General features: G+C 39.9%; 1 protein-coding gene across 1 annotated transcript in view; it reads left to right on the top strand.

The window, feature by feature from the left end:
- The first annotated feature begins 1,533 nt into the window (after positions 1-1,533).
- FAM102B (family with sequence similarity 102 member B) overlaps positions 1,534-20,989 on the top strand; it is a 23,990-nt gene continuing 4,534 nt past the window's right edge. The window contains exons 1-8 of the mRNA XM_032118066.1: positions 1,534-2,064; positions 14,495-14,615; positions 15,208-15,237; positions 15,741-15,857; positions 17,038-17,084; positions 19,453-19,559; positions 20,086-20,181; positions 20,712-20,913. Of these exons, the coding sequence (XP_031973957.1) occupies positions 1,844-2,064; positions 14,495-14,615; positions 15,208-15,237; positions 15,741-15,857; positions 17,038-17,084; positions 19,453-19,559; positions 20,086-20,181; positions 20,712-20,913 (941 nt within the window). The 5' untranslated portion in view covers positions 1,534-1,843. The remainder of the gene's footprint in view (positions 2,065-14,494; positions 14,616-15,207; positions 15,238-15,740; positions 15,858-17,037; positions 17,085-19,452; positions 19,560-20,085; positions 20,182-20,711; positions 20,914-20,989) is intronic.

The following is a 20,989-nucleotide window of genomic DNA, read 5'->3' as shown; positions in this document are numbered from 1 at the left end:
CTTTGACTGAGTGAAGTAATCCAGTTTTTCTTTAAGATACTGGTTAATAACTGGATTGATTGTATTTATTGAGCTTTAACAGACAATTTATCTAGCCTGTAACCCTATTTTTCTTTTTATGTCCTAATGCAATGGAGCTTCTAGGTAAATCAGGTAATCTCTTTTATCAGTCAGTTTTTTTTAAAAAAAAACCTCTAGAACTGGGTCCCTTACTTGAAAAGAAAGGAGGATCTGAATATAACTTAAGTACTAATTTAGTCCCTTTAGGTACTGAAAGCTTTTCACCTTCCATTTCTTTGGACAGAGAACTGATGAATGCAGTACCCAGAGAATTGCCTTCTATGATATATTGTATGCTCTTGTGGTCTCTTAAACAGAAAAGACTTTCAGGATTACTTTAGGGCACACCAAAGAAATAGTCTCAAGGGGAAAGCCATAGGTCAAGGCCAAATGCCTAGATCTCTAAGATATCTTTTTATTAATTTTACTCCAGTAAAAACACTTCTTTCAGGGCCAGTTACTTATGACATTTAGGAGTTTTGTAGGGAATTCTTTGTTAGGAATGCAAAACTGACAATGGCGTCAGAACTACCCTTGTAGGTATTTTTAACTAGAAAACTGTATATAAATTCTTTTTATGTATGTTTTAGGACAGGAAAAAAACAAGAGCATTTCTTTTCCAGACACTCCATTTTTATATTTGTTTGTGGGGGTTTTTTTACTCTTTACTACTACTTTTTTTCTCCCTAGGATTATGCTACAGGACAGTTGTGGACATTCTGATATACTTAGCTGTGTATTATTTGCACTATCTGTATTCATCAGGTATGTATTCTATGAAAAGTATATTTCTATGTATTTATACTGAACGAGGGGTAGCACTACTTTCACAAGCTGCAAGAAGGTTACAGGGGCTCAGCATCACACTGCCTGCATAATCTTACCAATTCTTCTTCTTACCATGTGATTAAGTGCCTGGTTGTGGGACGACATGCTGTGTGTTTCTTGCGCAACGCTGTAAAGAGGAAACTGATCTGCTGATGGAGGCTGCTCCGAGCTTGCTTTATGTTTAAACCTCCTGAAATGGTTTTTTAATACAAAGCTGTTCCCTAGAGAGCACGTGCTGCTGTTGAACTATACATTGAACAAGAGCGATGCATGTGTATTGTTGTAATCATCTATGCCACAGGACTGTTCTTAAATGTAAACACAGATGTGTACACCCTCCTCTACAAGATCGTGAGCATCTGTTGTTTGTAGCAGAAGCGGCGCTGGTTGTAAATTACAGGTTAAGCGGCTGTACACGACCCCTATAAGGTTTAAATTACAGTAGAAGGAACCTAAATTCAGAGTGGAAACGCCGACGCCTAAACGATGCTTTGTTTTGTTAATGCTCTCTAAATGAAGAGCTGTGAGTAGCACAGTAGGCTTCCGTTCCTGGGACGCACCCCCGGCTCCAGCGGGGTCCCTGGGAGGCGGGGGAGCTGCCGGGCCGGGCTGCACAAGCCCCGCTCGGCCGGGCCCGCGGCCACGTCGCTGCTCCGGGCACCGTGTGGGGCGTGCGGAGCGGCACGCCGAGGTCCCGTTATTGAACAGCCCTGCTCCGGCCCGGGCCAACTTCTTCGGGAAACCGCACGCCGGCGTTCGAGCCTTTCGCGGCAGCGCTCGCCAATGGCTCCGGCCGCCGCTGCCGGCAGCGGGCGGAGCGGAGGCGGGCGGGTTTGAAAGGGAGGCGCCGGCTGCCATGTAAGCGCTGGCCGGGAGCGCCGCGGCCGGCAGGGGCTGAGCTGGGAGCGGTCGCCGCCGCTCCGGCCCGTCCCGCGGTGCCGCCCTCGCCCCGGGCATGGGAGCGGAGCGGGGTGGCCGGAGCGGAGCGGAGCTGCCGTGGGGGCGGCCCCCGGGAAGCCCCTGGCCCATGGCCTTCATCATGATGAAGAAGAAGAAGTTCAAGTTCCGCGTGGAGCTGGAACTGGACGAGCTTTCCTCCGTGCCCTTCGTCAACGGCATCCTCTTCTGCAAGGTGCGGCTGCTGGACGGGGGCAGCTTCAGCGGGGAATCCTCCCGGTAGGTGCCTCCGGGACTCGCGAGCCGGGGTCTGCCGGGCTGCGGCCGCCCCCGTCCGACGGGCTCCGCTCGAGACCGCGTCCCCCCGAGAGCAAGGGCGGCCCTGCCGCCTCCGCAGCCCCTCCGCCCGCTCCTCGGCTGCCTTGGCGAGCTTGGGGCTCAGCCGCTTCGCGCGGGCGGGCAGGAGCACGGGGGCCCGGGGAAGGGAGCGGGTGGCTGCCCCGGGGCTCCTGGCGGCTGTGGCTGTGCTGCTCGCCTTTCCTCTCGCCGAAGGGGAAGCTCCTGTGGCACGGCGTGGCACCGGGTAGGCTGGCCGTCTTCTCATCTCGCCTGCTTTGCCAGCGTTAACGGCGAGAGAACACATGTGGGAGCACTTGTAACTCCTCGTCTGCGTGGAGTCGTAACGTTGTAAATTAAATACTGAGGCTCCTAAACACGGAGTAACAGGGGAAATTAATCACTGAGTGATGAGGGTTGTCCCAGAGAAACGGGTCGCTTGTGCCATAATGCCTGGAGCTGATGAGCGGATGGGTAACAGGAGGGGAAGCGAATTTCTTGTCCCCAAGCCTGTAGTCTGAGCTGTCCCTTGTGAGTTGTACCACCTTATTGTTTAATGACTGGACACTGGCTTGCTGTGTTTCGTTCTACAGATATTTACATAGAGAGCTAAGTTTCATGGAAAAGTCCTCAATTTTTCCTCTAAGTGCTCAGGTCGTGTGTTACTGACCTGGTTCATACTCAGTTCTGTAGTGCAAGTGCAGCAAGGCCCATGTCTTTTTTCCCTCGTTCTTTTTGCCTTTAGTTGTGCCTCAGCAATAGAGCAGTCATCTGTTGTGACAGTGGCTCCCTGAGCCACTGGTAGCAATGGGTAAATAGAGTGCCAGTGTGTTAATTTTTTCCAAGTACCAGGCAGAGGCAGAACATTGTCAATAGGATGGGTGTGCTGTGGCTTCAGGTCTGAGGAGGAGGAGACTCCCCTCCTATTACACTTGTTGTATGAGTTATTTTACTCTAATATTATTACAAAAACAATTTACTGGAAAATGTCTTGTAGAATTCTAGGAGAAGACAGTAACAAATCCATGAATATCCAGTTATTTCCTTATTAAAATACTGTTGTTACAGAGCTTTCTAAATTATCTGCTTTTGATTCTGTAAATTAAATTAATCAAGGAAAAGGAAGAGAATAAAAATAGAACTTTGGCCTAGAACCTCATTATTTAACCATTCCATTATACTAGCATGCATAACTGAAGATAAATTTTTCTTCTGTGTGGCTGGAAGTCGTTCAACTCATCAGTGTTCTGTTCTCATTTCGTGTCTTTCTTCAACGTTTTTCCTGTGAGTGACTTCATAAGTAATAGATGATGATGATGATGACAATCACGATTCAGGCACTAATGTGCCATTACTGTCCTGTTCCAGCCCTTATTGCCTTGAAGCAATTTTCACAAGCTGACATATGTCTTCTGGGCAGGATCTCTATTTTCAAGGACTTGCTTTCAGCTGAGCAGATGGTTTTGACACATTATGGTGATTTTGAGCCTTTTTTGCCTTGCCTATTTATGATGCTAAAATTAAATGCTTGAAAGCCTACATTCATATCTTCATGAATGGTCTATTAGAGTAAAATGTGTGTGGTAGGATGGAGTATGTGTAGGGAAACCAATGTAAAAAATTGTGTCTGAGTTGAAGTTTAGAAATTCTTCCATTTTCTTTTCTGGGGGTATGGCTTAAAAAATAACAGCAATGGAACATATGCTGGTATATCAGGGTCCCTGTAAGTGAACTCATTCCTGCTTGACTGAGAGGTGTTTGGGTATGCTGGTAGGAAGGTAAAGAATTCTTCTGCAGTGATCCTTCAGTGCCAGTTTAGGGAGTGCCTTTGCTCTTGGCTTAAGAATTAACAGATGAATTTTCAGAGTGGTGATTCAGCAAAGGGTTGAATAAGTAAGGAAGAAATTAAGTTTACATCAGAATGGCAGTATTTCAAAACTTCTCAGTTGCAAACCTTCTGATGGCCATCATCTTCTAGTTGCATTCATTTATTAGTTTCGCTGTGAGCTGGCAGCTATATCCCTAAAGTAGTGATCTTTTTAGCTTTATAAAAGAATTCTGTTGTTTCAGAAAGTAATAGACAAACTCATTCCAGAACTTTTATAATACAGGGAGAAACGGACTCTGTTTTCTTAATAGCTTTATTTTTGTTACTCACTGAGGTCTAGTAAACGAATTATTTTGGGAGAAGTTATGAGGTTCTCAAGTTGGTACCCATACAGACCAATACCCTGCTGCCTCTTGCCTTAGAAAGTTTAAAAAAAAAAAAGTCCATAAACCACACTAACATTATTAGCATTTTATTTCCAAAGTTTACTCACAGAGAAAAACGTCATAAAAACCCAGGGCAGCAGTTGCCTTGGAATAGGGGCCCACATGTATGTAGCAAGCGTCATGAAAACAGTTTCAAGTGATTGTCTTGTCAGCCCTCTATGGATCATGTTGTATGAATGATTAAAGTCCTGATCCTGCAAGCAATGTGGTACCTTCATCATCCCTCTGATCATTGAAGTAAGATGAAAAGAAGACAGATAAAAGTTCAAGCTACTGAAAAATAGGGTTTTTTGCTTCTCAGATCTTTTTTGAGAAAGAGCTACCTAAGAAATATGTTATGGAGACATAGGCCACGTTACTGGAGACTTGCCACAGCCCAGTTACTTTTCAGGCTCCCACAGATGTGTGCCTGAAGTGTACAGAAATTCTGTGACCAGGTGAACGCAGCTTGTATAGTGCAGTACACGGTGATCTGGCTGGTGTGTAAATAGCAACCACATCACTTTGCATTTTGGTGTTTGCATATAGTTTTTTAGAACTCCAATTAGAAAACTTTGATTTGAAACATCCCTATAAACATCTGTGAATACTTACTGTAGGAAAATAAAATTCTGTATTATAATACTAAATTTTTAATTACCTGACAAAATATTCAACTTTTAAAGTAATCTGGTAGTGACAAATAAAATTTTGATCCAATGACATTGACCAGCCAAGTGGCAGCAGTGTTTAAACTGGGAAAAATGTTTGAGAGTTTTTGGGAGAGCAGAACCCTGGAGTTCTGGAGAGAATGAATGTGTTATAAGCTTTGACTCTAAAACAGGGAAAACCTTGAAGGGCATTGCGGAAGGGGGGAGGTGCAGTTTGGTAGTTTCAGCAAACTGACAATCAGCCATACAGTGTAATTCCTGCCCTCCCCTTTCTGAAATTGCTTTCTAGCATGACTTCTGGATCTTTACCATTGTGTTTTCAGATGTTAGAATAAGGGGTAGATTTTCAGCCAATATACTGTGCATGTATGCAGAGCTATGCTAACAAACTTCATTTTCATTTAGGAAGCTTTCCTATCTTAAGCCTGGTTTCCTGTGTGGCGAGGCACCTTTGTACCTTTCCCTGGGCCAATGACAACAGATCTCTCTCTTTGAAATTGGATACGTTAATACATGACACTTGTGCATTTTCCAGGATACTGTGTGTCTATATACTGCCTGGTCATGAAACAGTGTGCACATAATGTCCAATGCACCATCAAAGGACAGAAGATTACTTCAGGGCAGAAATTACACATACGAATATTTTGAACAGAAAAAAAATACTATTTTAAGGTACAGACCTGACTAAATATGAAGTATATTTATTTGTGGCCATTCTAATGTAGATATAAATATATAGCAACTATAGGCTTTCTGCAACTGCCCTCACTTTAACAGGCTGAATTGATTTGATAATTGATAAGCCCCTAGAGTAGATAACTGAGGCTCATAGGCTGAGCTGTTGCTCAATCAGCAGTAAATGAACAGATGGAATATGAGGAAACCCAAGAAATTTTGGAAATAAGGATCTTATTTCTTGAGGGTGTACTTTTAATGCTGTACTCCATCGACAGAGCCTGCAGTAGCTGTAAGCCTGGTAGTTCCATTTTTAGCTTGGTTTCCAGCTGCACCCCACTCCAGAAAAAGACTTGGTTGGTGTGTTCTTCTGACTGCTGCCTTCAGTTTGGTCATATTCCCCTTGCTTTCAGATCTGATTTCTGGCAATTTAGACTGCTGATGTTTTTATCTTCTTTCTTTTGCACAGCAACATTCTAAACTAAAAAGCTGATTATGATTGCTGTATGTGACAGACAAAGATTCAAGGTGGCCAAGAGCTGTAAGTTTTTCATCAAAACATTTTATTTTCCAACAGATTTCACCAATGTCGGGGTTTTTTTACGTACACTCGAGTCTTGAGAAGAAGTTGTGGGAGATCATGCATGAATATATTCTTATTCCTAATAGATACAGGCTAGAGCATGTAGTTGTTTTCTGTAGAAATTGACTTCTTATCTGCCAGATAAGTACTTCTTACTTCTAATGATGCATGGCCACCTCCTTCTCAACTGTCTCAAACTACATCTGTTTTTTTGTGACACCAACAAGTAGGTTTTCTGCCTCACCGGATTCTTCAAGTTGTCTTTTTACCATTCTTTTCCTGATTGCTGCTATTGCATTTGAAAGGGGAAAACTCTCCTAGTAACACAGCTTAACCAGCTCTCTGTTTTTAAACAACAATACTTGTTAGAAAAACATACCTGTCACATGGAATCACTGTCCCTATCACACTAATCTTCCTGCATGATGTATGAATCCTGCTGACAGTCTTTAGAGCTGGATAATGCTACTTCTAATAGCTTCTTCTTCAGCTGTAACTGGATTTGCAGTTGGGGAACCTGAAACAAACTAAGTTTTCAAGTACTGTGAGGAATACTGGCAGTGGGATAAAAATCCTACCTTGCAATTTTGTAGCTGCTTTTTTCAGATTCTTGAATGTCCACTTAATGTTTCCTCAGTTGTGGTGAGACACTTGGTTAAGCAGCTTTCAGACCCTGTCCTCTGTAGGGAGGAAAAGGTAAGAAGAATTTCTCTACACAAAGTATAACTTCTTTTTCAATGTGTAGTTTGTTTGTACTTCTCCTTTCATTAATAGTTACAATAAAATGTGTTTAGTCAACTGATTTAAAGAATATGCATGAGAAAAAACAAAGAATCAGAGGAGTGAAGAATATAAAATTAGTTTTGAAGGGGTACATCTTAGGGCTACATTAGGGGAAAGTAAAATGTTTGTACAGTCTGCTCTTTGCATGGGGGGTAACTGGTTATTGCAGATATGAAAAGGGCTCAATCTTGTGAGACTTCTGTTACTGTAATTATAAGTACTGATAAGAGATAGGTCAACAGCTAACTAGCCACAAAAAACGTTTCTGAGAAGAGATACATGATAGACATCTGTTAAAGAGGGAGAGATAGTGGGAAAAGCTTTCATGCTTAAGGTACCTGGTTTGTGCAGAAGAACTTCCACTTTGGTTTAAAAGAGCTGGTGATGGTTTGTTGGTTTGTTTTTTCGCCCTGACCTCAGCACAGTACATGGAGTACAGTATTTTTCTGCCATAAACTTGCCATTTGCAAGTACCATAGCACCTGATTGCCTTCATATTTTAAGGACTATTTCTGTTCATGGAATAATTTAGGGTGAAGGGTAATGCTAGAGATCACATAGTCCAACTGCCTGCTGAAAGCAAGACCAATTTCAGATCAGGAAGCTCAGAGCTTTCTCTGTAATAATGGAGATGCCAGTTTTTGTAGACAACCTGCCCAGCTGCTTCACCACTTTTATTGTGAACATTTGTTCCCTTATTTTACTGGAATTTATCTTGTTATTGCCCCTTTTCCTTTCTCTGTTCCCCACTAAGAAATGTCTGGCTCCATCTTCTAACTTAGTAGAGATGGCTGCAGATGGCAATTAGATCTTCCTTCACCTCATCATCAATCACATTGTAAAAATCTCATGTTTCCAAATTCTCCTGCATCAGAGAAGAATTCATCCCTGACTCCAGACTCTGATCTCACACCCCCTGGACTTGCTTCAGTTCATCAGTCTTCTGCCAAGAAGGCCCCAAAACCAAGCACAGTACTGCAGATACCCTCTCAAATGTTCAATTTCCTCTGACTTGCTGACTTCAGTCTTCTAATGCAGTTTGCCCTTCACAGTGCTAATTCCCTTCTAGGTCTCTGCATTTGCCTGTAACCAGCAGTTTTTTTATCTACAATCAGTTTATATATATTTTATAAGAAATTGTTGACACGAAACGCTGCTAGTTAAAAATGTAGCCTGTTTTATGAGTAAAAACATGTGGAATAGAAAATGTTCGAGTTTTGCATGTACTAACAGCAAATTAAGTGGGAAGCTGTGCACTGTAAACAAGTGGAGCTCTTCCTGCAGAGCCAGCTGTTTGCTTAGTCCTGAAATTTGTGAACCGTTCAAGCTCTGTTTGTAAATGACTGGTTTTGTTCGGTTTTCTAGCAATGCTTAGGAAAAAATGGTTTTGTTGGAAAAAATATATCATCTTATATGCCTCAGGCGTGAGGGAAACAAAATATTAAAGGAAAAGTAAACCGAATTTCTTCCTGAATAGAGAAATACATTAAAGCTTTGCATAAGCTTATTGCTACAGCATATACTTTGGAGCTCATACTCCGAGCACTTCAAGTGATGCACTTTTCTGTATGAAGCCTAAATTTAGCATTTGGTTATTGGATAACAATTTAAAGTGTAGCTTAGTACTGCTCCAGGACCTTGTTGCATGCGTACCTGTATCTTTCCTTCAACTATGACACTGTGTGAATTTTACATGGAAGTAGATTTTGGGTAGGAGGAGTGCAAGAGGGTATTCTTCTCTTACATGCCAAACCAACCATTATGTGTTAATGTATAGTATATATGAGAACTCTATATCCAACAATACCATCCTAATACTAAAGATAGCCTAGGAAAGGTTGAATCTTAGTGTAAAGTACTTGAATCTGAAGCCACTGGGAGTGTGGCTACACTGTTAGATTGTAGGTTAATGCCTTAATTCCTGTCTCTGTAAGGTAGGATCATGACACTGGCCTTTAAGTGTTCCAGCTTTCTGCAGAAGAAAGATGTTAGATGCATAAAGAAAGCATATATATATATATATATATATATATAATATCTATATGGATGGGATATTGCTCCCATTTTAAAAGACTATTTGCTAGACTAAAAATAACTCTGTAACTCCAGTCTACTAAATACTGTATTTGTATCAGAAGGACAGAGCTATCTGTATTAAGTTTATTCAGAGAGGGGTCCATCAAAGGAAGCTTTAGGTGATAGAAGTCCATTTGCCCACCCACAAATGAGTACAGTAAGCAAAGGCGGGGAGGGTGGAGGGCCTAAAATAATACCCATGTCCAGCTACTCCCAGTCCTGTCACAGGAACCATCAGCCCATCAAAGCCCATCTACACAAGCCCAGGGACACACAGGCAGGTGGAGAACTGAAATTATGGGCTTGGACAAGTGGACACTCTGGGCCCCTCCCAGGGCTGCCCCAGGAGAGCCTTAGCCCCATTGTCCAGGCAGGAAACCCATCATATTGGTAAAACGTATTTTGGACTGAGGGGAGTTGCTGCCTATCAGACACATCATGGGATACAGGGGAAGAGGCTTATTAAGGGACAATTTGGGGAAGAATGAAAGGTGGAGGAAGGGATGAGTTTGAGGAGGAGCAAGTGTGGGGAAAAACAGGGAGTTAAGGGGATAAAGGGTAAATAGTTTGCTGGTTGGTACATTTGTCTAATCTGTTTCTAATTAGTACTGTCTGTTGTATCTTTGTATTGAACTACATTGTGGCCCTTTCCTGGGGGAAGGGCTCTCTGTTCAGTGTGCATTGCGGGGCAGGGGATGTCTGAGTACCAGCAACTGGAGTCAAGAGTGTGTCACAGGGCCTGGGCTGCCAGCAACAGGAGAGGCCAGAGTGAGCACATTTAAGCCACGGAAGTGGGACTTTGGGTCACAGGGCCCTGTGTGTCCACTGTGCCAGCAGCTGGCCTGGAACTGTGGGCCAGACCACTTGCATGCCAGGGACTAGAGAGTCCAGATGTGTTAAAGCAAATGCTAGCCACTGGGGTGGGACCAGGAGTCAGAGCACCGTGTGCCTGTGGTGCCAGCTTCTGGAGCAGATGTGCTCAGGGATCAAGCTGGACTGTGGAGCAGGCGGGATATCCTGGGAGCCATACACGTCTCTATGTATGTATGTATGTACCTAGCAGACCTCTGGCGTGCTCAGCCCCAGGGGTGGGCTAAGGCTGGCTGAGTGCCCCGTGTGCCTGTGACCAGCGGGCCGGCTCTGTGTGCTCGGAGTGGGGGCTTCCCGGGAATACCTCTTAAGCCTCGCTGCTGCTTGCATCTGAGGAGTGGAGCAGCAGCAGCCTCACTGCCCTCAGGCCATCTTATCAACATGATAGCTCTTCTTCTAAAATAAACAAGCAAAACTTAGGTGACTCTCTCATCAAATTACTAGCTTTAAAAGATAATAATATGCTCATTTACCTCATGTAGTGAAGAAGCTATTTTTTTCAAGGTATTTACAGTGAGTAGATAACTCATGTTCTGTCCACAAGCTGTAAGGTGCATAAGCAAACACCACTTTCTTTGACATAAAGAAGTGTACTGACCCAGCTGAATCTAAAAGTAGTTCTGGAAGTATTTTCATGTGAACATAGTCTGATACAAAGACTGAATGGCCTCTTAAAACAAATGATCCCAATTTATTGTTTCTTTGGTAACCAATAAATCTAAAATAATGGCACTACAAACCCAAGCAGTTTAACATAATATAGCTAAAGATTCTAACTGGCTGTTTAGAATAATTCAGATAAAAACTTCTTAATTTTTCCGATTAATGGAACACAGTCTTTTGGTAAATGTCCACAAGGAGTTTTGGCTTCTTTATTTCAGAGCCTCTCATGCTAAAGCTTTTCCATTTATCAAGAAGGAATCTTTCCTATGACACTTAAGGTCCTTAGAAGTGATTTATTTTTGCATTTGTAGCTATTTGCTGAACAAGGCATTAGTCATAGATTTTATCCATGAACAAACAATCTAATGAACACAACATCTTAAAAAAAAAAAAGTCCATCTCTTTTTAACAATTTAGGATGAGGAGGTGACTGGATTAGGATTTATTGTTTCTTTTATTTGAGTTTACTTTTTCCTCTGTTGAGGGTCAAAAGAAAAATCCAATACTTTTATTCAACATTTTAAGTGGCAATTGTGTACAGTATATGAAATATATACAAATAAGGTCTTGTTTACAGCTGAAATCTTGTATTTGGAGTTTAGTCAATGTGAAATTGTCCCTCTAAAGAAAAAACAGTGATGGTAACTTACATTATACTTTGGAGTCACTTTATCTTACAGTATCTGTTTATTGAATTTATTCTTGGTTACATATTACTGACAGCATTTATTAAGTTACACCGAAGCACTACAGCCTAGTACGTATTCCAGTGCATCTTGGTAACTAAGATATGTTTTGATTAAGAAAACAACTGGTTTTGCTTTGCATGTGGTAAAGTGACTGGGAGGCTCATAGGAAACTGACTCAGAACGGAAAGCTCTCCCCAGCATGCCTGCGGCACCGGCACAGCTGCCAAAAGTTATCTGGGTTCATTTCCATAGCAGCCAATCAATACAGCTGTTTATTTTCTGAAGGCCTTGCACTTAACGAAGAATCTTATAAACTTAGATGTTACTGTTGAAGTGAAATGTTCTGATTATTTGACCTTGTTTTTTCAGCATGATGGGAATAGCTAGATGGTACTCCTCTTTACTAAAAAATTATTAAAATACATCAATTCTTTCTTTTATACAGTGGAATTAGAAGAACTGTTTAGTGGGATTTGGGGCAGTTGGGTTTTTTTTTTAATTGTGTACAAATTTTTCTAATGTCTTGTGATTTAGGTGCCAGTGAAAGAAACTAATGATACTTTTTTTTTGACATCCTCATGAGAAGAAAGCAGTATTCCTGGTTTTGATTTTATTTTTACAAAAATTAGACCATCAGTATCCACAACTGAGGCTTTTTTACTGTCACTTCTACTTCTTGTTTGCAAATCCTGACCTGTGATATGAGTGGACTGAATCTATCAAAAGCAGAGTGGTTTCGTGCTATCTTCCTTACTTGAACCATGATATCCATATAGTAGTATTGGTATGTTGAAATAAATTCAAAATCCTGAAAAGTTTTAAGGACACTTTTATTTCTCAAGCAGATGTTGCTTACATTTATCTTGCATTTACAAGCAAAAATACGTTTAATGTTCACTGCATTATCTTTAGCTACAATGTGAGTGATGTCTGGAACACTCTGTAGAATGTGCAGCTGCTTTGACTTTGCTGCAGAGGCAGAAGGCTGTTGGGAGAAGCAGAAACAACTTGAACCATAATACTAAGTTGTACAAAGATTTTGGCACATCATTTTGACTTAATGAGTTTACAAGAACACTTTTTCAATGGGAAAAAAGTATCATTACTTACTAACTGGAGATGTTACAGACGTAAAAACACTACAAGAACTTAGCAAAATGATGAATAGCAGCAGAAGTGATGCTCTTATTGGTAGTGGTGTCCTGGGTGACAAGGAGAGGGTGGGAAGGATGATGATGGCTGCTGTCCTACTTGTGTAAAAAACAGATGTAAAGAGAAAGGATCTTCTGACTTGTATGGATGACAAGTGAACGCTTTGTTTAGTGGCACTGTATTATATGTGTCACAAATGTTAGCAGTTATCAATTATCCCTTTTAAGGGTGTATTTTACTTGATGTCTTCTTGTCTGAGCCTGTTTCAATAGAGATGTAACTACTTGTAATTTGGCTTTTTAAAATTCTGTTCTTTTTTGTATTTAAATAACTCACATGACAGCAGGATGGGATTCTTTTTTCCCAAAGTACAGGAAAGTTTGCAATGTAAAACGTACTAGATAAAGAGTAGATCATGGTGTTTACAGACCATGTTCCTTTGAGGTCACATGCTTGAATATGACTCAGTGTTGTATCATCAGAATCTATTCATCTGTTGTGGTCATTAAACTGACTCATTTTAGGCAGTCTGGCTTATTCCCACCTTAGGAAGTCACAGTGCCAGTGAGTACTGGAGCTGACAGTCTCACCAGCACAGCAAAGGGAGCTTTTGTGAGCACCCTGCAATTCTTCATTTTTCTATACACGTGATGAACTCTGGCTCCAGCTTATGCACAACCACAGAATTCTATCTGCTAAAGCTATCAAACTGCTTCTTCGATAATGAGCTGCTGTCAGAAGTTAGTATAAAACATAGGAATGTATGTATTAGAAAAACGGAAGAGGAAAAAGGAAAAATATTTTTATATGTGAAGACTGTACTTCAGTGATCAGAGTGGTAGAAAAAATTATCAGTTTCTTCACAGTTCCAAGTTGTGAGTTTAGAAACATGGGGCTAGAAAAGAACTTTTGATTATTGAGGCAAGTCCTCAGAATTACAGTCCTTATGTCCCCCGTTAGTGAAAAACTGGCCAACCTTGTGGTAAAATACTGTAAAGACTTCCTATGCATCTACTTCTCTTACTTGAAAACTGTTCTAGAAACTTGCTCTGTAGTTTGAGGCCTTCTAACTCTCAGTTTTAAATGGGTGTTTGACTATGCTTCATTTTGGTCATAACCATTTCTCATTTGACTTAAAAGTTATTTGGTCTGTCAAGTATTTGAATCACCAGTGTATTTTTATTAGATGTATTTTTTTCTTTTAAGATACAGGGGTTTTCTAGTTGTCCTTCCTGTAGCTGTTCATTTTGGAGTCTGTTCTTGGTCAGTTACCCAAACAGAATGTGTTGTCTGAGCCTTATAAAATGACATTTGTAACTGAAAGCATCCTTCATCTTGCCTTTGTCTCAGCTGCATCATACTCAGACTGTTCTCCTCCAGTGAGAAACAGATCCCTTCAGATGTGTCAGCTTATTTTGCTCTCAAATGGCAAGCTCACAGTATGAAGCTGAAATTCTCATTTGTCCCAAGTGTATTACTTTGTGTCTGGTTATTGCACATCATCTCCTTTCTACTTTCCAGGCCTCAAATTTATGTAGCTTTGCTTGTATGATGCTCCTTTTCTCTGAACTGAAAAACTGTTTGTCAAAAGATACTATCTTGAGCACACTGCAAAGCTCAGCAGCTTGGGAGACAGTGCCTGGGAGCTAATGTTCTGGAAGACTTCACTCTCCTGATGCAAAATGCAGAAATTACGCTCTCATTCATTTGCAAAAACACATGGCTGTTGAATTCTTCTAGAGGTCTAATACTGTGTTCAAGGTTTGGAACAGTTTTTAGTCATGCTACACTGTTAAGAGCAGAATGGGAGATTATTCAGGCCTTGGAACATAATTTGCATGAAGTGACCACTCCACAAGCAGTGGAACCAGTGTTTGTTCTTCAGCTGTCTTACTGCAGCGTATGCTTCTGAACATATGTGCAACTAACACTGAGCATATGCTCTCTACTTGCAGGGAGGTAGTACAGGCAAATTGTGTCCGCTGGAAGAAAAAGTTCTTCTTTATGTGTAAAATCAGTGCCAGTGCCACAACAGGGATTCTGGATACTTGCACTTGCAGGGTGTCTGTACGGAAGGTAAGTAGATTTTTTCACCTCCTTTCCTCTTTTCTTGTGCTTTTTTTCCTTTGCTTTGTTTTAATTTTTGAATGTCTGATAAACTTCATAAAGCAAATTTTAGCTGCAATCACATCAGGTATTCCTTTAGTCAAAATTTTGTAGTAATCTTATTACTTACTTTACTTTGACTAATTCATGGGGGTTTTATATTCTTATTGAAGAAAACCCTTTTTCCAGCAGGGCAGCAAAGGAATTACTCCTCAGTGTTTATAAAGTTAGCCCTTGATTGATACTTCCATTAAACAGCAGTAAGCTTAGAAGCCTTGAACTGTGCTAAGTACCAGAATTTTGCAGGCAGCACGTCCTACCTTTGGGGCCAGACCTTGTAAGAGCCAAATGCCAGCTGGCATCGGGCACTTGCCCTTCCTCTCTCCAAGACAACAGTGTCTTGCTGGCCTGCTCCAAAGGCATTATGAATATTAAGGTCTAAATGACAACAGCATAGTCTAGCAAATGTGTGGTGAGATTTAAAAAAACCAAACCCAAACAAAAATCCTGAGTCAGTCTATTTAATGGCTTAATGGTGTGTCTTTTTTCCTTTTTTTTCTAGGAATTAAAAGGAGGAAAGGCATATGCAAAGGTAAATTGAGATGTAGCTAATTTTGCCTACAGATAAGCTTTTCTTTCTTGCCATTTTATGCCCTTTTAAAGTAATTACAGAATAGTACGTAATACCCATGATTTCATTATGTGCATTGTAGTGACACAGTGTTGTTGGAACTTTCAATCAGTGTGTTTAGTAAGTATGTAACAGTGTTATACCACCAGAACTTTTTTCTTCCAAGCTGGTATGCGGAAAGGGTTAGTAAAAGTAAACATTTACATTCACATTAAAAAATAAAGAAAACTCTCCTCATTCTTTTTCTCTTTCTGCACTTTAAATTTTTAACTGAAAATGGAACTATGCTGGATTTTACACTCAGGGGTTTTTTTCTGCTTTTTGCCTCAGTCCATTCCCTTTAATAGGCATCCTCTTACACATATTTGAAAGAAACTGCTACTGAGTGGTACTCAATGTGTAATTATCAAGTACCTTCATTTAGTCAAATGCTTACTACTAACTTTGTCATTTTCTCTTAACAGCTGGGATTTGCAGATCTAAATCTAGCAGAGTTTGCTGGATCGGGAAATACCACTCGTCGCTGTTTACTGGAAGGTTATGATACCAAAAATACAAGACAAGATAACTCCATTCTTAAAGTAACTTATTTCCTTTATCATACTTAAAGCAATAAAGCAGAGAACAAGTGGTATTTTTAAGCACTTAATGAAATTTAAAACTTATTTGCTGAACCTCTTTCTGGAAGGAAAGCTATTTAAAGTAAAACCAAAAGTGTTGTTTAGAGACAATCATTAAAATCCACACAGTCAAAACCAGAATTTGTCCTACACTTTGAAATGGAGCTGAATAGCTGTAAAAGAAAAGCTTTTAAAAGGTGTTCCTAGTCTAAGGGGAGCTGTAAAATGAACAAATTAATATATGGTATCTTCAAGACTGAGCAACTTTCTGTGCATCTTTCTGAGAGTGAATCTATTAATTGGCTTATTTATGTACAAGCCACCTTCAATATCTCCATGACTCCTGGGATTTTCCTGTTTTTATTTGATAGTAATCACTGTAACAGTTGGGGAGAATTCTTAAAAGAAACCCACTCTGACATTCTCTTCCATTAGTCCAGGGAGCTAAAAAACTGAATAAGCTCCATAAACCTGAAAATAATTCCATTAAGAATGTTTCAGGCAATTAAAAAAAAAATTCTTTTCCTACTGAGACACTGGGATTAATTTCCCACATTATTCAGTATACTGTCTATGCATGGATTTTCTCATCTCTGACAGTCACAGACTGTCCAGAACACTTGTAATTGATGGCTTTGACCTGCCTAACAGGCCTTCAATGCACTGTGTCCTATGGCTTATTTACCCTGTGTGGTTTTGCTGTGTCTCTGATGTTAGCACAACCTGTCCTGAGAGCCAGCAGTTTGCTGAACACCCTCAGCAAAGAACATATTCAGCACCTACTGGTCTAAACAATACTCTTGTTTGCTCATTCAGGTTTTAAGTTTCTTGGCTCTGTTTTTCCCTTGAAGACATCTTAATTATTAATAATTCTAAGATTCTCCTTGATCTATGTGTCTTTTTCAGAATCTTGTATGTGTAAATATCTTACTTTAAATGGTATTTTGTGTTGTTTGTACGCCTACTAAGAAAAAAGATGTAGTTGTTTGCCTTAGTGTGTTTATTTGCATGTATGATTACGGCATTTTGTTTTCCTTAAATGTAACATTTGTGGCAAATATAACTTACTTACATGACCATGTATGTGTCACAGACCAATTTTTCTTTTCCTTATGGTGGATTTTGTTTTCTTTATGTGTAGGTTTTGATCAACATGCAGCTGATGTCTGGAGACCCGTGCTTTAAAACGTAAGTTTGTAAAAAATCTCTGTAGGGTGGTGTTTTGATTGTACATTCCATGTTGAGAATTACACTTCTGATTTGTGTTTTCACATCTCTCCAATCTGGCAACAGTACTTTAAAAAAAAAAAAAAAAAGGCACAAATAAATGGCACGGTAGCTGAATAATGACTAACATGGTAAAATTGCCAGTAGAAGCGTCACAGAGCTTCTTGCTGTTAGATACTTAGTATCAAGCACAGAATACTTGCCTGTATCTCTGTAATGTAAAAAAAACCACTTCAGGGAAACTGTTCCTGCAGCAACCTTATATAAATATACTTGGTACGGGGTGATCTGACTAATCCTTGTGTCTGGAAAAGGTGCTGCTATACCTTTTATTCACAAGTCTCAGGTGATTTTGAAATATTCATTTGCAAAAAAGACCCCAACAAACACAACAGAAGCGTGATTCAACTTAGTACAAGACAATGCACTTACAGACATTTAGTTAGCAAAGACATTCTGCAAGTTAGTAAAAGATGCAAGAGGTAACCTCTGAGGGGGCAGGTAGCTAGGAAAATTCACTTCCATACATTGAGGATCCTTTGACCTTGTCCTTAATCTGTAGTTAAGGAAGTGTAATAGTTGTGCTGTGATTCTGTACCACTCTAGCTTAGGTGATTCACCACAGAACTCTTAAATGTACCCTTACCTGACTAAATGTCCTTTCTTTTCTCTTCTACCAACCTTTAATGAGAAGAATAGAACACTGAACACTGTAGAATCTCATCTTGTGCTTATTGAATAAATAGCAAGAGGATATTATCTGAATTTGTCTGATTGGGCAAAACTTTTCTGTATCCCTAGTTACTTAGCACCTCTTTTACTTCAGAACAACTTTAGTACATTTACTTTAGAGTCAGACCTACTAATAAATATGTCACTGGAACTGATGAACAATTACTCAAAGGCTAAAATCATTAGTCTTGGATACTAACAAAGAAATGTATTTCTGTTTTTTACTGCCTAGTACTGAAGGAGTTTAAATTAGTACCTAAATAGCTTTCTGAATTCCTAGGAAGAAATCGCTAACTCAAATTATTCAGACTTGGCATTTTCTTCCAAACTGGTGATATAACCGCTTCCTGGAACATAAACTTTCAACACAAACGGAACAAAAAATTTATCTAATCCAGATGTCCTTTGTAGAAGGAAAAATGAACCTTAGAACAGTTTCACAATCTGGAACCAACTACATATTTTATGAAGAAGCCTCGAAGCCTTGGGGTTTGATATGGGATGACATCCCTGAAACCATTCCGTTCTTGCTTTCAGAAGTATGTTATACAGTTAAGTCACACAGGCACTGTATTTCTAGATGTGCTTTTTTCTTTCTCTATTTACTTTCAAACATAACCTAAGAAGGGCTATGTTACTCTACATGAAGACAGTGACTAATTTATTGAATATGTCAAATCTAAAAATGTCAACCCACTTGTATGCAGACCAACAGTCTGTTCCCAAAGTAGGAAACAACAAAGCATAAAAAAACCCCTGTAGGTAACATCTTGAAATGTATTTTGGTTGTATTTGCTCACAAGAAATTGCTTGTGCTTTGTCATTTTCTAATTAGTTTCTTTTGCACTAGCAAAACCCAAACTAAGAGGTTTAGTATTTTAATAAAATCTCCCTTTGGGTCTTGGTATTAACTCAAACAAGCATTTAAGCATTATTAAAAGCCTTTTAATATTGAACTAAAATATAAATTATGTCATACATAATTTACCTTTTTTATTTTGTAGGAGGTAGAATTTAGAGGGCAATACATGGAGATGGTTCATAGACCCCTTTATTAGGAGCTGGGAGGGTTATCAGCCCAGAATCATTTCCTGTCCTGTAACAGGGATGAAACAAAGCCAGGAGTACATCACAGCACACAAGCCAACTTGGCCAACTGTTGTGCATGCTGGGGGTTTTTTTACGTACCACCTTTATGTGTATTCCATCAAGTACTGAATTACATATATTCTTAGCATGTAAACTGTCCTGTGATTCATACACTTAACAAAAATAAGAAACAACTTCAGGTTAAAGACACATCACTCCACCCATCATCAGAAAAGGAAAAGCCTTTCCCAGGATCTCCAGAAGCCTGAGGGCTGAGCAGATTGATTCTGTAAAATGTCCTTAAGCTCAATAGCAAAAGCTTCTTTTTTTGTTCATTTCTTTCAATAGGGGACTAGGCAGCATGTTTTCAGAAAAGAATTGCAGGTCTGTTAAATTGATGCACAGTATGAATTATGCCAACATATTTGAAATGAAAACTATGTGCTGATCGATTTGGAGGGATTACAACAGAAGTACAGCAAATCTTAACCGCCTTTTTTTCTTACAGACCTCCTTCCACAGCAACATCTATAGCAATTGCTGGAGAATCAGAGTCTTTGCATGAAGACAGGAAAGGTGGAGAAAATTTAAAAGTAGCGCATCTGGGTATAGCAGGTATAGAATAATGCTCTTAATTTTTCAATGCTTTTATAACTGGCATCATAGTTTCAAGGAGATGTACAAAATACTTCAAATCTGAAAGGGATGCTGACAGTTGGCCTGCAGAGGAACCTTCTTACATGGCTTGTGAGTTTCTACTTCAAGCACAGCTGAAATTTTATGCAGGTTAGCTTTTCAGACAGAAAACGTCTGGCACAACATTCTATTATGATACTGGAGAAAAGCATGGTCATCTCTTTAATATTGACACTACACAAATCTACAGCTACATTTCATACAAATCTTTCTAACCCAATGGTACTCTCTGTTTTGCTCAGATACATATTATGATTTTTATTTTTTAAAGAATGTATATTCATTAACATTTTTGCAGCACTTCAATCTTCAAAAGGTTTGTAGAAAATCAGTGTCAAGTCTGTAATTCCTCTGGGAAATATGACTTTTGAATCTAATCAAGATTACAGAGAAAGTAGCAATAAAGCTGGCTTTAGGAACACTGTCTGACTTGCACATGTTGCAGATGTCCCATCAAAGAGTGCCTCAGTCCCAGATGAACTTGGTGCATGTGGACATTCCAGAACATCAAGCTATGCAAGTCAGCAATCAAAACTGTCAGGTAGCTGCTCACAATTTTGTTATGAGTTGTTGGGGATTATTTTTCTTTCACAGGCTTAGACAGGAGAAAATTAGTTGACTTTATGTTTTAAAAAGGGTTTGGGTTGAAAGCATTTTCCTAGGAGTTTCAGGTGTGGCAAGGGTAACATTTTTTCCCCTCTTAAAATTACACTGGATTATCTCTTCAGATGCAAGACAGCTTTTTGCCTTCGCTCCCGCCAATTAATGTATCTGAATGAGATTTTCACCTCTTCCATGAGTAAAAAAAATGGAGACTTAGCTCTAAAAGCTGAAGGGGATGGTATTTGTCATTCTACTTGTTATGATATAAACAGGAATTACTTAGAACAAAAAGAAAATGGCATGTGTTAGAATACAAAACCTGAAGTCAGTTGTCTAGTTGATGCATGCACATACATTCATAGGGCTTTTTGAAGTCCCTTCAGAAGACAAAACACAAATTCCGGTTTTAGGATGGACCTGGCCTGTCAAGAACATACGTAACCCCTCTCTCCTGCATTTTCCCAATAGGTTATAGCACATGTCATTCTAGATCATCCAGTCTGTCTGAACTCTGCCACAGGAGAAACACCTCAGTGGGGAGTACCTCAGTGGGAAGTACCTCAACAGGAACTGGAAGTATTCTAGAGCCATGTGAAGAGACTGAGCCAAAAGTAACTGAAGCTGATACTGACACATCTACTGAAGATGCACCATCGGAAAAACAATGCAGGTACACTTAATCTGAAAGCCTTATGTAGCACAAGTAAATTACTTTATTATGTCTAAGAGCTCTACATATATTTATT

Source organism: Corvus moneduloides, chromosome 9 (assembly GCF_009650955.1).
Source record: "Corvus moneduloides isolate bCorMon1 chromosome 9, bCorMon1.pri, whole genome shotgun sequence".
In the NCBI taxonomy this organism is placed as follows: Eukaryota; Metazoa; Chordata; class Aves; order Passeriformes; family Corvidae; genus Corvus; species Corvus moneduloides.
The sequence above is the reverse complement of the archived record's forward strand: the minus strand, read 5'-3'. Positions and strand labels throughout refer to the sequence as shown.